The sequence below is a fragment of the Carlito syrichta genome, unplaced genomic scaffold (genome assembly GCF_000164805.1).
Source record: "Carlito syrichta isolate Samal-C Ts95f unplaced genomic scaffold, Tarsius_syrichta-2.0.1 Scaffold128113, whole genome shotgun sequence".
In the NCBI taxonomy this organism is placed as follows: Eukaryota; Metazoa; Chordata; class Mammalia; order Primates; family Tarsiidae; genus Carlito; species Carlito syrichta.
Genome location: NW_007072209.1, coordinates 191396 through 203062, shown reverse-complemented (window position 1 = coordinate 203062; position 11667 = coordinate 191396). Strand labels below are relative to the sequence as shown.

Here is an 11667-nt window from a genome sequence, read left to right as displayed (position 1 = left end):
AAATGAGTTAAGAAACAATATCAGCTTAGGCAAGGAAGGTTAGGAACATTGTGACCTCTAAATGACTTCAGAACAAGGGTCTAGTCTCAGTATTATCGTTTAGAAGCCAGGTGAACTCAGGAAAACTACAAAGTTCTATGAGCTTCAGATTCTTCACTTGTGAAGTTGGCTTGGTAAATAGTCCTCTTGCTCACTGGCTCATGTATTCCTTGTGAAGTAGGAATGTTGTAATGTATCTAATTAATGCAAGGCACCTAGCACAGTGCTTGGTATACATTGAGTTTTAAGAAATTTCAATTATTGTATTTATTTTGCTCTCCAAATCTATCAATCTCCCCTTTTTATTGGTTTGTTTTGTTCTATCCAGAAAATGTCAGAGAATTCACAGCACACTAGAAAATAACACAGCCAATCAGCCAAAATGTTGCTTAGCAGGTTAAACTATGCTACTTTTTATTCAACGTTTTTGAAGATATGTTGTTGTTGGTGTAGGGGTGTTTTACAGTGTCATGCAACTCACAGCTTCTAGAAATTGTGTCAAAGTCTACCTCAGTTCCTCTATTCCATCTGCCCTTTAATCCAAACCATCTGCATCTGCAATTCTTTCACCTCCATAAAAAATCTAGTTTTAGCCAGGCTCGGTGGCTCAGCCTGTAATCCTGCGCCTTTGGGAGGCTGAGGTGAGTGGATTGCCTGAGCCCGCAGGTTCGAGACCCACCTGGGCAGGCGAGACCTCATCTCTACAATAAAATTAAAAAACTAGTCGGGCGTGGTAGCACGCGCCTGTAATTCCGCTCTACTCGGAAGGCTGAGGCGGAAGGATCGCCAGAGCCCAGCAGGTCGAGGCTGCAGTGGCTGGGAGTGGCCACTGCACTCCAGTCTGGGCGACAGAGTGAGACTCCAACTAAAAAAAAAAAAAAAATCTAGTTTTAGCTTAGTTTTCCAAATTACACTCAAGTTCACCTAATTCAAATGCCCATTTAATGGATAGACAGTGCCTCTCACATGTCAATGCAAAGATCGCCAGTTTAGTGGCTTCTGAGCATTCCATTTCATATGCATATTACCATTATTCCTCAGACACTCCCATGTGATGTTGTGAGTAAATCACCTATGTGCTGTTAAATCATCTTTTTGTGCACTGTATTCGCTGCATTGAAACAAAATTACAGGAAATTTTCCATTAGTGCCCTAGGTGGATATTTCTCTGGTATATTATCTAAAAGTAACTGCCAACCAGGTGTGGTGGCTCACACCTGCAATCCCAGCACTTTGGGAGGCCGAGGCAGGAGCATCACTGGAGCCCAGGAGATCGCGATCAGCCTAGGTAACATAGTTGAGACCTCATCTTTAGAAAAAATTAAAAATTAAAAAATTAGCTGGGCACGGTAGTGTGTATCTGTAGTCCCAGCTACTCGGGAGGCTGAGGCTGAAGGATCGTCTGAGCCCAGTAGGTCGTGGCTGTGATGAGCTGTGATTATGCCACTGCACTCCAGCCTGAGCAACAGAGTAAAACTATGACTTAAAAAAACAACAAATAAGTAGATAGATAAATAAAAGTAAACTGCCCAAAATTTTCCATTTCAGTCTCTCTCAGAAGCACACCATCTGAGGCTCTGGGTCCTGCCCACCCCTCCCAGAGTCTCACCTGACCAATCACTCAGCTTGATTTAAAATTACCTCACACTGGTGGACTTGCAGTTTATTAAGGCCCCAAACATTTTTAACACAGGACATTTAAACTTGACTGGTAATCTGAATCTCCCAAGTTCTCACATCTTCTTTTGACTTGTCACTTAGGTTAGGAATTCTCTTACTTCTATGGACTGAGTGGTTGAATACTCCTGAAATACATATGGTGAAGAACAAATCCCCAGTGTAATGGTATTTGCAGGTAGGGCTTTAGAGAGGTGAATAGGTCATGAAGGGGTGGAACTTTCATGGATGGGATTAGTGCCCTCATAAAATGAATAGACAAGAGCTCTCTTCACCATGCAAAGATACAAGAAGTCTGTCACGCAGTAAAAGAATCTTCACCAAGAACCCCAACTGGTAACTTGATATCAGATTTCCAACCTCCAGAAGTATGAGAACTAAATGTTTGATGCTTAAGCCACCCAGTTTATGATAATTTGTTATAGCAACCTGAAGTAAGTTACCATCATTCTTTTATAATGGCTACTCCAAAATTTTAATTTTTATGGACAGGGATGATTTTTGTTTTTCACAGCACTCCAGGTACTAACACAAGCTTTCCAAACAGTAGATGCTCAACTATTGTATGAGAAAAAATTAAGCCCCTATGACACATCTAGTTTGTTACTATTTAATTTCCCCTACATTCTTGAATAAACTAAATATAGCTAGGTATATTTTGCAAACATATGGATGTTACAAAACAACAGACTAAAAGTAGTAAGTGAAATCAACAATTTTAAATCTTTTATTTTGCTCTCCATTTCTTGACCCCAACTATTACAATGTTGAGTTCTTTCACATTTCCAAGAAAATGCCTAATTTACTGCCATTATATCTTCTTCAAATCAGTAAGCTAGAGATTCCCATTTCTGTTTTACAAAATAATACAACTCTCACTCTTAAATTTCACTCAAAGCACTCAGTGTTTGAATAATGTCATTCATAAACTTAGATTTTAAAGGAACTTAAACCTTCTGATAAAAGCAACAATATTCTTTTAAATTATCTAAGAACACAGAACAACAAAAACAAACTTGTTATACATTGTGTTATCATCAGCATCACCTTGAATTTCTACTACTTAGATAATGTGGACATTTCCTTTTGACCACAAAATGAAGAATGCCTCAGACTCTACGAGCGGGGAGAGGATCTGGTAGACAAGGCTCTGGAACGTGCACTGGCCATGGCACGAATGTGAGCTCTGGATGCAGCTCTGGCTTCAGCTTTCTCTTCTTCTTCTCTTAAAGCCTCTTCATACCAGGATGGGAAGGCGCTGGGAACTGTATCACTGACTTTGGCCCAAAACTCAAGAACTTTCATTTTGCTGGTTTCGGCATAGGCTCTTGGACCCCACAGGAATTGATAGCGTGGAGGATAACTGTTGGGCACCTGCTGGTACTCCAGGTACTTTTCTTTCACCAAATCTTGAGTGATGAGCTTCCTGGGCTCCCCAAAAATAAAGTGCCTTCTCCCTTTATATAACCCCATCACATTCAATACTTCCCAGATTTGCTCCTCAGTGGCACAATTACCTTTTTTGAAGATCACACCAAGGATGGTCATCAGCAAGCCAGTCGTGGGCACACCTCTGCCATCACTTACCCTTGTATCATAGCTTTGTACCAGTTTGTTGACAAGGACATAGATGTGCCTATTGGGATCCATTTCTTTCAGATCAAGGCCAAAGACCATCTCCAGGTGCTCGGAAGCTTTCTTTAGGATCTCCTTGTAGTGGCTCCTGTGCATTTGGATTATATCTCTCATCATGTCTACCTTCTTAATGGGTTCTTTCCTTTGATATTTGTACAGCATGTAATGCACCAATATAACCACCTTCTCATCTATAGGTCCTCTAGGCAATTGTTCGGTGGCAGCCCGAACCTGTGAGGATCTTGGCCTTCTCTCCACCTGGTTGTTGGCTCTTCCATTAGATCTTGCTTGTGAAACACCTGCAGCAGCAGTGGTGGTGAATGTGGCTCTCTGAGGCCCCTGGGGATTGCTGGTTGACCCAGCAGTAGCTGAGCTCTGTTGATTCCTCCTGGACCATGCAGAAGAAGAAGGAGACACTCTGCCCACTCCTGAAGTGGCCTGAGCACCCATAAGATTCATAGGCTCTGCTTGAGCCTGATGGCGTTTCTCGCGGGCACGGAGCTTACTCTTTCGACCTCGTGGCATGATGGCTTTATACAGGGGTAGTAGGCAGGTAGATAGATGACCTCTGTGACCTAGAGGAAAGAGAATAAGCCACTTAGCCGGAAGAAACCTCTTTGACTTTATGAAGGCCACCTCCACAGTCTTCCTTGGTCACTGCTCTAGGAACCCACAATGCTCCTATTCCCTGATCTGCCTGTCCCCTAAGAACCCTATGCAAATAACCAAGGTATACCTTAGGTTGCTGCTACTTGCCTGATACTCCAGCAAACAGTTTACTGGGGCTCAAATCAGTGGCTCTGTTCTGGGGTAGGTGGTTTTTCTCTCAGTTCACATTAAGTATTACCTCATTTCTGCCAAGACCTGGAGTCCCTCTGATATACAGAGGGTGAATTAAGGGAAAACTCACTTGTCCACACCTGCCTGGAGACACAGAGCCATGAAAACACAGGCAGAGCTCTGTGGGACTGTCTCTTTCATAAAGTGATTTGTTTTCTCAGTCTTCACTCCGTGGTCTCTCATTTGCTTCTACTAAGGCATGGGACTACTCCCTCTGCTGATCTTAGACCTATCTCCCCTAAGCAAGGCCCTTATATCCCTGAAAGCCCTAAGGAGATTGTTGGGGAGAACACAGCCTAAAATATCTATCCAGGTTCACTCAGATTTGAAGGCATGGATAGGACTCTGTGATCCCTACTATTCTGGAGTAGGTAGTTCTTTGAGTCTTCACACAGTGTTCATACATGGACTACCAGAAGAGCATGAGATTCCTTCCTCTAATGACATAAGGCTGCCCCTCTCAGACTAAGACCTCATTTCCCTAACCCCTCCAATCCCCAAGTACAATGTGAGGGAGTGTCTTTCATCACAGTCTTGTTCAAGGTCTCCCTGGGCTGACACAGGAATTGGGGTTTTGTGAGGCTCCCTTGGATAGGGATGGGTGGTTCCCTGAGACTTCACTCAACATAATGCTTTGATCCACAGCACGGTCTGGGAACCATTCCTTTGCTGACTTGACATTGCTCTGTTCATGTTTTTTTTTTTGAGTTGGAGTCTCACTCTGCCACCCAGGCTGGAGTGCAGTGGCCCACTCATGGCCACCGCAGCCTCAACCCGCTGGACTCAGGCGATCCTTCCGCCTCACTCTGCTCACATTTTTTTAAATTTTTTAAAAAATTATTATTGTAAAGATGTGGGGTACAATTCAGGGTTAGGTATACAAATGTTCATTATGCAGGTACCCTTGCTGATGAAGTGTGGCCCTCCATCCCCTGGCAGTTTCCCTCAATTGCCGATCCCACCCCCCTCCCCTGGCAGTTTCCGACTACTGCCAATCCCTTTCTTATAGTATTATGATAATTGTGCAAGGTCCACTTATGAGTGAGAACATATGGTACTCTGTTCATTGTTTCTGTGATAGATCACTGAGTATTACAGACTCTGAATTCATCCAAGTTCTGCTCACATTTTAAGGCATTCACTTTCCGGAGACACCAGAAGCAGAAGTCATAAGTCCTTGCATCAATCCACCTCAGTCTCTCAGAATCAAAAAAGTGTGTGCAGGACTCTGTGAGTCCCCCTCTGTTCTGAAGGAGAGAGATTTCCCTCAGGCCCTACTCAGAGCCTGGGAACGCTCCCTCTGCTCTCTGAAACCGACATCTTGGTCTTGTGCGCTCTTGCACCCCCTTTCCATGTCTCCTCAGCGGGAATTTGTAAGGTACTGGAAGATTGCTACCACAGACATTCCAGTCTGGGTTCTATCACAGCCTACCGCAGTGGGCAGAACCCTCTGTGAGTCTTTCTAGTCTGCGGTGGGCAATCCCGTCACCTAACTCAGAATCCTTACCTTAATTTCATACAGGGCTCAAAGCCTCTCCCCCAACTGGCCTGGTGTTAACCTCCCTCGCTACTCCCCACACCCCAAGGCTATCATGTTTCCCAGACACCAGAGGTGAAAGTCAGTGTGCGAGCATCAAGTCCTTCCACCTCTACCTGGAGCCCTCCGGGGCTGACAGCAGAAGCGGGGCTCTATGAGGAACTGTTTCCTGAGAGAACTAGGGGGTCCCCCTCACACCTCACTCAGAATCTTCGCCTTTATTTCTAGTAGAGCATGGAAACCCTCCCTCTGCTGGCCTGAAGCCGACAAGCTGGTCTAAAGCTTACACTCCAAACCCCCATCCCCCACCCCCACCTGCCGCTAGTCTCGACAGAGGAAATTTAGAAAGTACTAGAAGATTGCTGCCTCCGACGACTCCGGTCTGCGTTCTACCGAAACTTGCACCAGGGGCAGAACTCTCTGAGAGCTCCTCCAGTTTCGGGTGAGCAGCTGCCTCACACGTAACTTGGGGTATTTACCCTAATTCCAGGCAGAATTTAAAACTCCTTCCTCAGCCAACTCGACGCCACCACTCTCGGAACAGAGCTTTCACTCTCTCGGGGTCCCAAGGCGGATATCGCTCCGCAACACTTCCGGCAAACTTTGCCTAGAATCTCGCGGGGCTGACTCTGGGAGGTCGGGCTCTGTGGGGCAGACACGTTGTTGGATTTGGGGAGTCCCTTAGAACTCACGTGGGGGCCTTTGATTAATTCTGGGTTGGGACTACTCCCTCTGCTGGTGTGAGTCTGATCCCCTGGTCCACAGTTCTTGCGTCACAGTTTTAAATTTTAAATTTCTGTGGTTTTACTACAGAGCAGGTGGTAACTTTGAGAACGGTTGGTACTGAATCTATTTAAATTTTTTTTTCAATTTAATCAATTTTAGGTTATTACAATAATAAAGAAGTAGCTTTGTAGCCCACACATATATGTCACTCACCACCGTCAATTTAATAGTATCTATAATGGCAGTGATTTATCACAGAAACAAAGAACAGAGTACCATATGTTCTCACTCATAAGGGGATCTTGAACAATTATCATAATACAATAAGAAAGGGATTAGCAGTAGCGGGAAACTGCCAGAGGAGGGGGAAGGCACACCTCATCAACAAGGGTACCTGCATAATGAACATTTGTGTGCCTAACCCTGAATTGTACCCCAAATCTTCAAAATAAATAAATAAATAAATTTGTCTAATTCAGAAGTTATCTAAGGTTGGTTCAAACTATGAAACTTGAAGAGTTATTTATGAAACAAGAAAAGAATCAGTAAATAGGAGAGATATGAAAAAAGTTATGAATATTAAGATGTATTTTTGCGAAGACAGGTTGTAAGGGAAAAGAAAATGATTTTATATGAAAAAAGGATCTCGTACAAAAGATTTAGATTTTATTTTCATATCTCAGAAGTGCAACTTTGCTGTGTCTTGCTGCTTTCAACTTTTTCACCCTGAAAAAGGCCTGAGGTGATAACTTCCTCCTTCAACTTTATTGTCGGTTTCTATAATTTTTTTTCCTCTGGTTCTAACTGCTGTTGTAGCCTGATGCCAAAATCTTTATCTTGAACATCTAGAAAAACAATGGCTCCAGTATAACTTATTTCTGCACTCTTGGCTTTTCTTGATATGTCTAAATTGTTCAGCCAGGCACAGTGGCTCACGCCTGTAATCCCAACACTTTGGGAGGCAGATGCAAGATGATTGCCTGAGTCCAGAGATTTGAGACCAGCCTGGGCAACTAGGTGAGACCTTGTCTCTATAATTAAAAAAAAAAATGGCTGGGCATAGTGTCATATGTCTGTGGTTCCAACTACTTGGAAGGCTGAAGTGGAAGTTTCACCTGAGCCCAGCCGGTTGAGCCTGCGGCAGCAGTGAACATACCACTGCACTTCAGCCTGGAAGACTGAGTAAGACTTCTACTCAGATGTAAAAAATAAAATAAAATAAATTGTTCCATAACCAGAAACCTTCTCATGCTCTTACTAAAAGCCATTCTTGCCCCTGTTCAAGATATTAGTCTCCACCTTTCTTTTTTTACTCATGACCCTAGACACACTTTTTGTGCCTGATTAATTCAAGTACCTTTTCATTAGGGGTGGCTTTCAGGTTATCTAAATGGGCTTCCCACAAGGAGAAACACTCACACTGCAAACGGCCTTCTGTTGCCTCTCAGTAAATGGCCTACGAAATTGATTTTGCTTTTTATCAAGATAATTCCTACGTCATTGTCATTGGGTTTTGGATCACTTAGGAAAGCTAAGATTTGGAAGAGTTTGGGTTTTTGTATTCTCTGTACTGATTTTGAAGTCTTTTGGTTGTCACTTTGGTTAAATGAATAACTATTATTTTACAATGACCGGTGGTTCTGTTTTGGTTGAGTAATCTGAGTCTTTTGACATCTTTGGTAAACATCCTATTGACTAATCCTTATGCCGTTAAATGACAGGGCTTTGACGCCTGGGTCTGAAAAACACTCTGACTCCTACTATGTCACACCAGTCAAGGCTTCATCTTCAGACCTTAGAGAAACAGCAATCAAATTGAACTGCGTGTGTGAGACACAGGGCCAGAAAGTAAAACTATTCAATCCCACCATGCACAGGTACCACAAAAGTGATGGAGTGGTGACAGTGTAAGATTGTAAGATCCAATTTCATTTTAAGGGATAAAATTAGTTCAGAGTTTTTCTATAAATTAAGCAGTAATATCAAAAGAACACTGATACAAGACCAGTGTCTGGGTCCATGTGTCAGAATAACAGTGTTTTCTTTGAGCATGGTTCTGCTTCTTAATAGAAAAAATTATAAAAAGGTTATACAAGGCTTATGGAAATCTTATGGTCAAATTGATTAAAATTAAGTAGACTTGACTATAAGTTTCTATTAAAATTAACATTAATACACTATACAAAGGTAAAATTTGGTTTTCCCTTCTAAACAAATTATTTATGTTATACTAATAAGATATAATAAAATATTTTTACCTCTTTAGTAAATTGCAGAGGAAAAAAGAAGAGGAAAGAGAGAGGGACAGATTTAGTTGACCTCAATATGTCTTTATTAGGTTATGTTTGGGAAACTGAGTTTCCTCTCTATCAAAGAGTAAGGATTTTTCCATTTTTGAAATATTTAAATTACCATTTTGGATAAATGAATATGTTTTTACAGTGATCTGTGATTTTATTTAGTGATGTCAAGTGTTTTACCTTTAATATTTGACAATCTTTCCAACAATATTTCAAGTTCGACATTTTAAAAAATATTTATTTATTTATTTATCTTTTGTAGAGACACGGTCTTGCTATTTTGGCCAGGCTAGTCTTGTACTCCTGGCCTCAAGTAATCATCCCACCTTGGCCTCCCAAAATGCTTGGATTACAGGTATAAGCCACCCTGCCCAGGCTCAAATTATAATTCAGTCTTATTCGGCTTTTTTTTTTAAGATATTAAGTTTCCCAAATCCAAAAGAGATATATTAGGTTTGTTTGGTTTGTTAAAATTATGCAGGAAGCATTGTCAAATATGACAAGGTATTTAACTTTCTTTGGGCTACATTTATATAAATGTGTTACATATATATAATATCTATTCTTATGTTAAATTGTTGTCTACCAAAAACATAAACAAATTTCCTTGTGTCTTTAACCATAGCTGTCCTAAGCATCCAAAATTATTGTACTTTGATTCTTCTCAAAAAACTGTTTATAATCAACTACAGTCCCAAATTTGAAAAGGTCTCTTGCATGAAGATTTCTGATAACATTGGAGATTATGCCATGGGACTAGAGAGAAAACTTCCAGGACTCTCATTAGAGAGCTAATGTGTTCGTGAGGTTTGCTGGCACAATATCAAGCATAACAGGACTTAACTTCATGAATTGAAGTAATAGAAGGCTGAAATTATTTTTATGACTTTTTTTTTAAACATTGCTGATTCTTTTAATTTTTAGTAGTCAAGAATTTTTTGAGCTATTTATAGCCTATAACTATTGAGTAGAGTATACTCTTGTAAACAAAATTTGAGGCATATTTCTTTCTCTCTACCTCATTTCTTCAGAATTTGGAAATTATTTGTATTATTTATCTGTGACAATATGGTTATTTGTATAAATACAATAAGAATTGGTTTCCTTTTTATAACAGGATACAGTTGAATGTACTGGCTCTTTTACCAAGGCTTTGACTGGAACAACATATTTTCAGATATGAGCAGACTGCTTTGGGAAATTGAGATTGACTTTATAGAGCTGATAAAAGTCCCCTGGAAAGACTGGCCTAGTACCATGTCTATGCAGATCTTTTATAAGGTTCCTGACCTGTAGTAAGTAAAGAATGTCACTTTCTAATAGGCCCAGGGGCCTCAAGATATTTTGAAACCTCGAGAAGAGAGGAATTTGTGATTGTATTATGAGCACAGTCTAATGGCAAATTCTTAACTTGGCTTCTGCCCTTGAGGCTGTAAAAAGTTGAATCCAAAATTTCTTATGAAAAAGTTTCAGCAAAGCCAATTTAAAGGAGCCTATATGGATAATAATTCTTGCTGCACTTTATGCAAATAATCAGGCCAAGTATAATAAGACTAAAAATTTATTTTGTCAATAAATTGGTCCCAGTATGTTTTGTGTTTGGTAGAAATGAAGAACTGGGGAGAGAAAAATTATGTTTCAGAAGGAAACCATGGTACACCTGTTATTAGATTAACCTTTCATTCCTGGGTGGCAGCATGATCACCCATGATATGGGAATGCAGTAGTGTTGCATTAAGTTACGAAAGGTAAAAGTTTCCAATGGAATTTAGAGATGGATTCGACTCTTGGGGAGTTGGTTCACTAGATATATAAAAATGTAGATTAATAAGGTAAATGTGAAAGATTCGAGAATGCTGGGTTGGGCCTTGTGACTGGAACAAGCTCAGATGTGGGTCTGGGCTCAGATCACTTGCTTCAAAGCTACCCACAGAAAGAAAATTATTTCAGGGCATCAGAAAGAACCTCTGAGTCTTATGGTATGCAAAAAAGGTCCTTAAAATGGGGAAAGGGAAAAATCATAATAATACTAAGGAATTGCTCCATTTTGTAGACTGGTATAATTAGCATCCTGAGGAACCTTTACTATAATAGATTGTGAGAGTAACTAATTTGGGAGCAATATCTTTGATTTGAAATCCTGAAGAATGGAATAGAATATTTTGGTTGATGCCGGACCCACAGCTCACTATTGAACAATGGGTATGTGAGGGATGACCCTAAAACCCCAAAATTTATTTATAAAAAGCTGTATTTATTCTTACATGCTTAAACTTCAGTCCCCTTCAAAGTACTCTTCATTTGATGCAATACACTTGTTGAGACACTTTTTCCACTGCTCAAAATTGTTATTGAACTCATCAATTTTGATGCCTGTTAATACTTCTGCTGTATTTGTTTCACCTCTTCCACATCATCAAAACATTTCCCTTTGAGGACTATTTTCTTCCGGGGAAACAAACAAACAAAAAATATCACTCAGGGTGTGTTTGGGTGAATAGAGAGAGTAGGGCACAGGAGTCATGCCATATTTGGTAAAAAGTCTGCTGTACACTCATTGTGGTATAGGCAGGTGTGCTCATAAATCACCCATCATGAAATGGGCAAACACATTGAAATAATCTAAAAAATATATCACTGAAACCAAACGCAGCCTCTCACAGCAACACTAGTTGGTATACTAAGGCTGATGGCTTCCTAGAACAGTTACCCAGCGGGGGAAGCCAATACTACAAGGGACCCACCTTCCAAAAAATAATTGCAGGTTTTTTGGGAGGTCCGCCTACATATAGGACCCAGACACAAAGGAAGTTATTTCTAAGAGAACAGTAAGCCTAGTGGACTAGATAAAATCCACTGTAGCCGGGCTCGGTGGCTCAGCGTGTAATCCCGCGCCTTTGGGAGGCTGAGGTG

At 40.9% G+C, this 11667-nt stretch overlaps 1 protein-coding gene across 1 annotated transcript; it reads right to left on the bottom strand.

The window, feature by feature from the left end:
* Positions 1 to 2832: 2832 nt before the first annotated feature.
* On the bottom strand, positions 2833 to 3876 carry LOC103250315 (melanoma-associated antigen B10-like). The gene has a single exon (XM_008048896.1). The coding sequence runs from the start codon at positions 3874 to 3876 to the stop codon at positions 2833 to 2835; it is 1044 nt and encodes a 347-aa protein (XP_008047087.1).
* Between the last annotated feature and the right edge of the window lie 7791 nt (positions 3877 to 11667).

Coding starts and splice junctions, on each gene's coding strand:
- LOC103250315 (XM_008048896.1), bottom strand. CDS start 3,876: ATGCCACGAGGTCGAAAGAGTAAGCTCCGTGCCCGCGAGAAACGCCAT.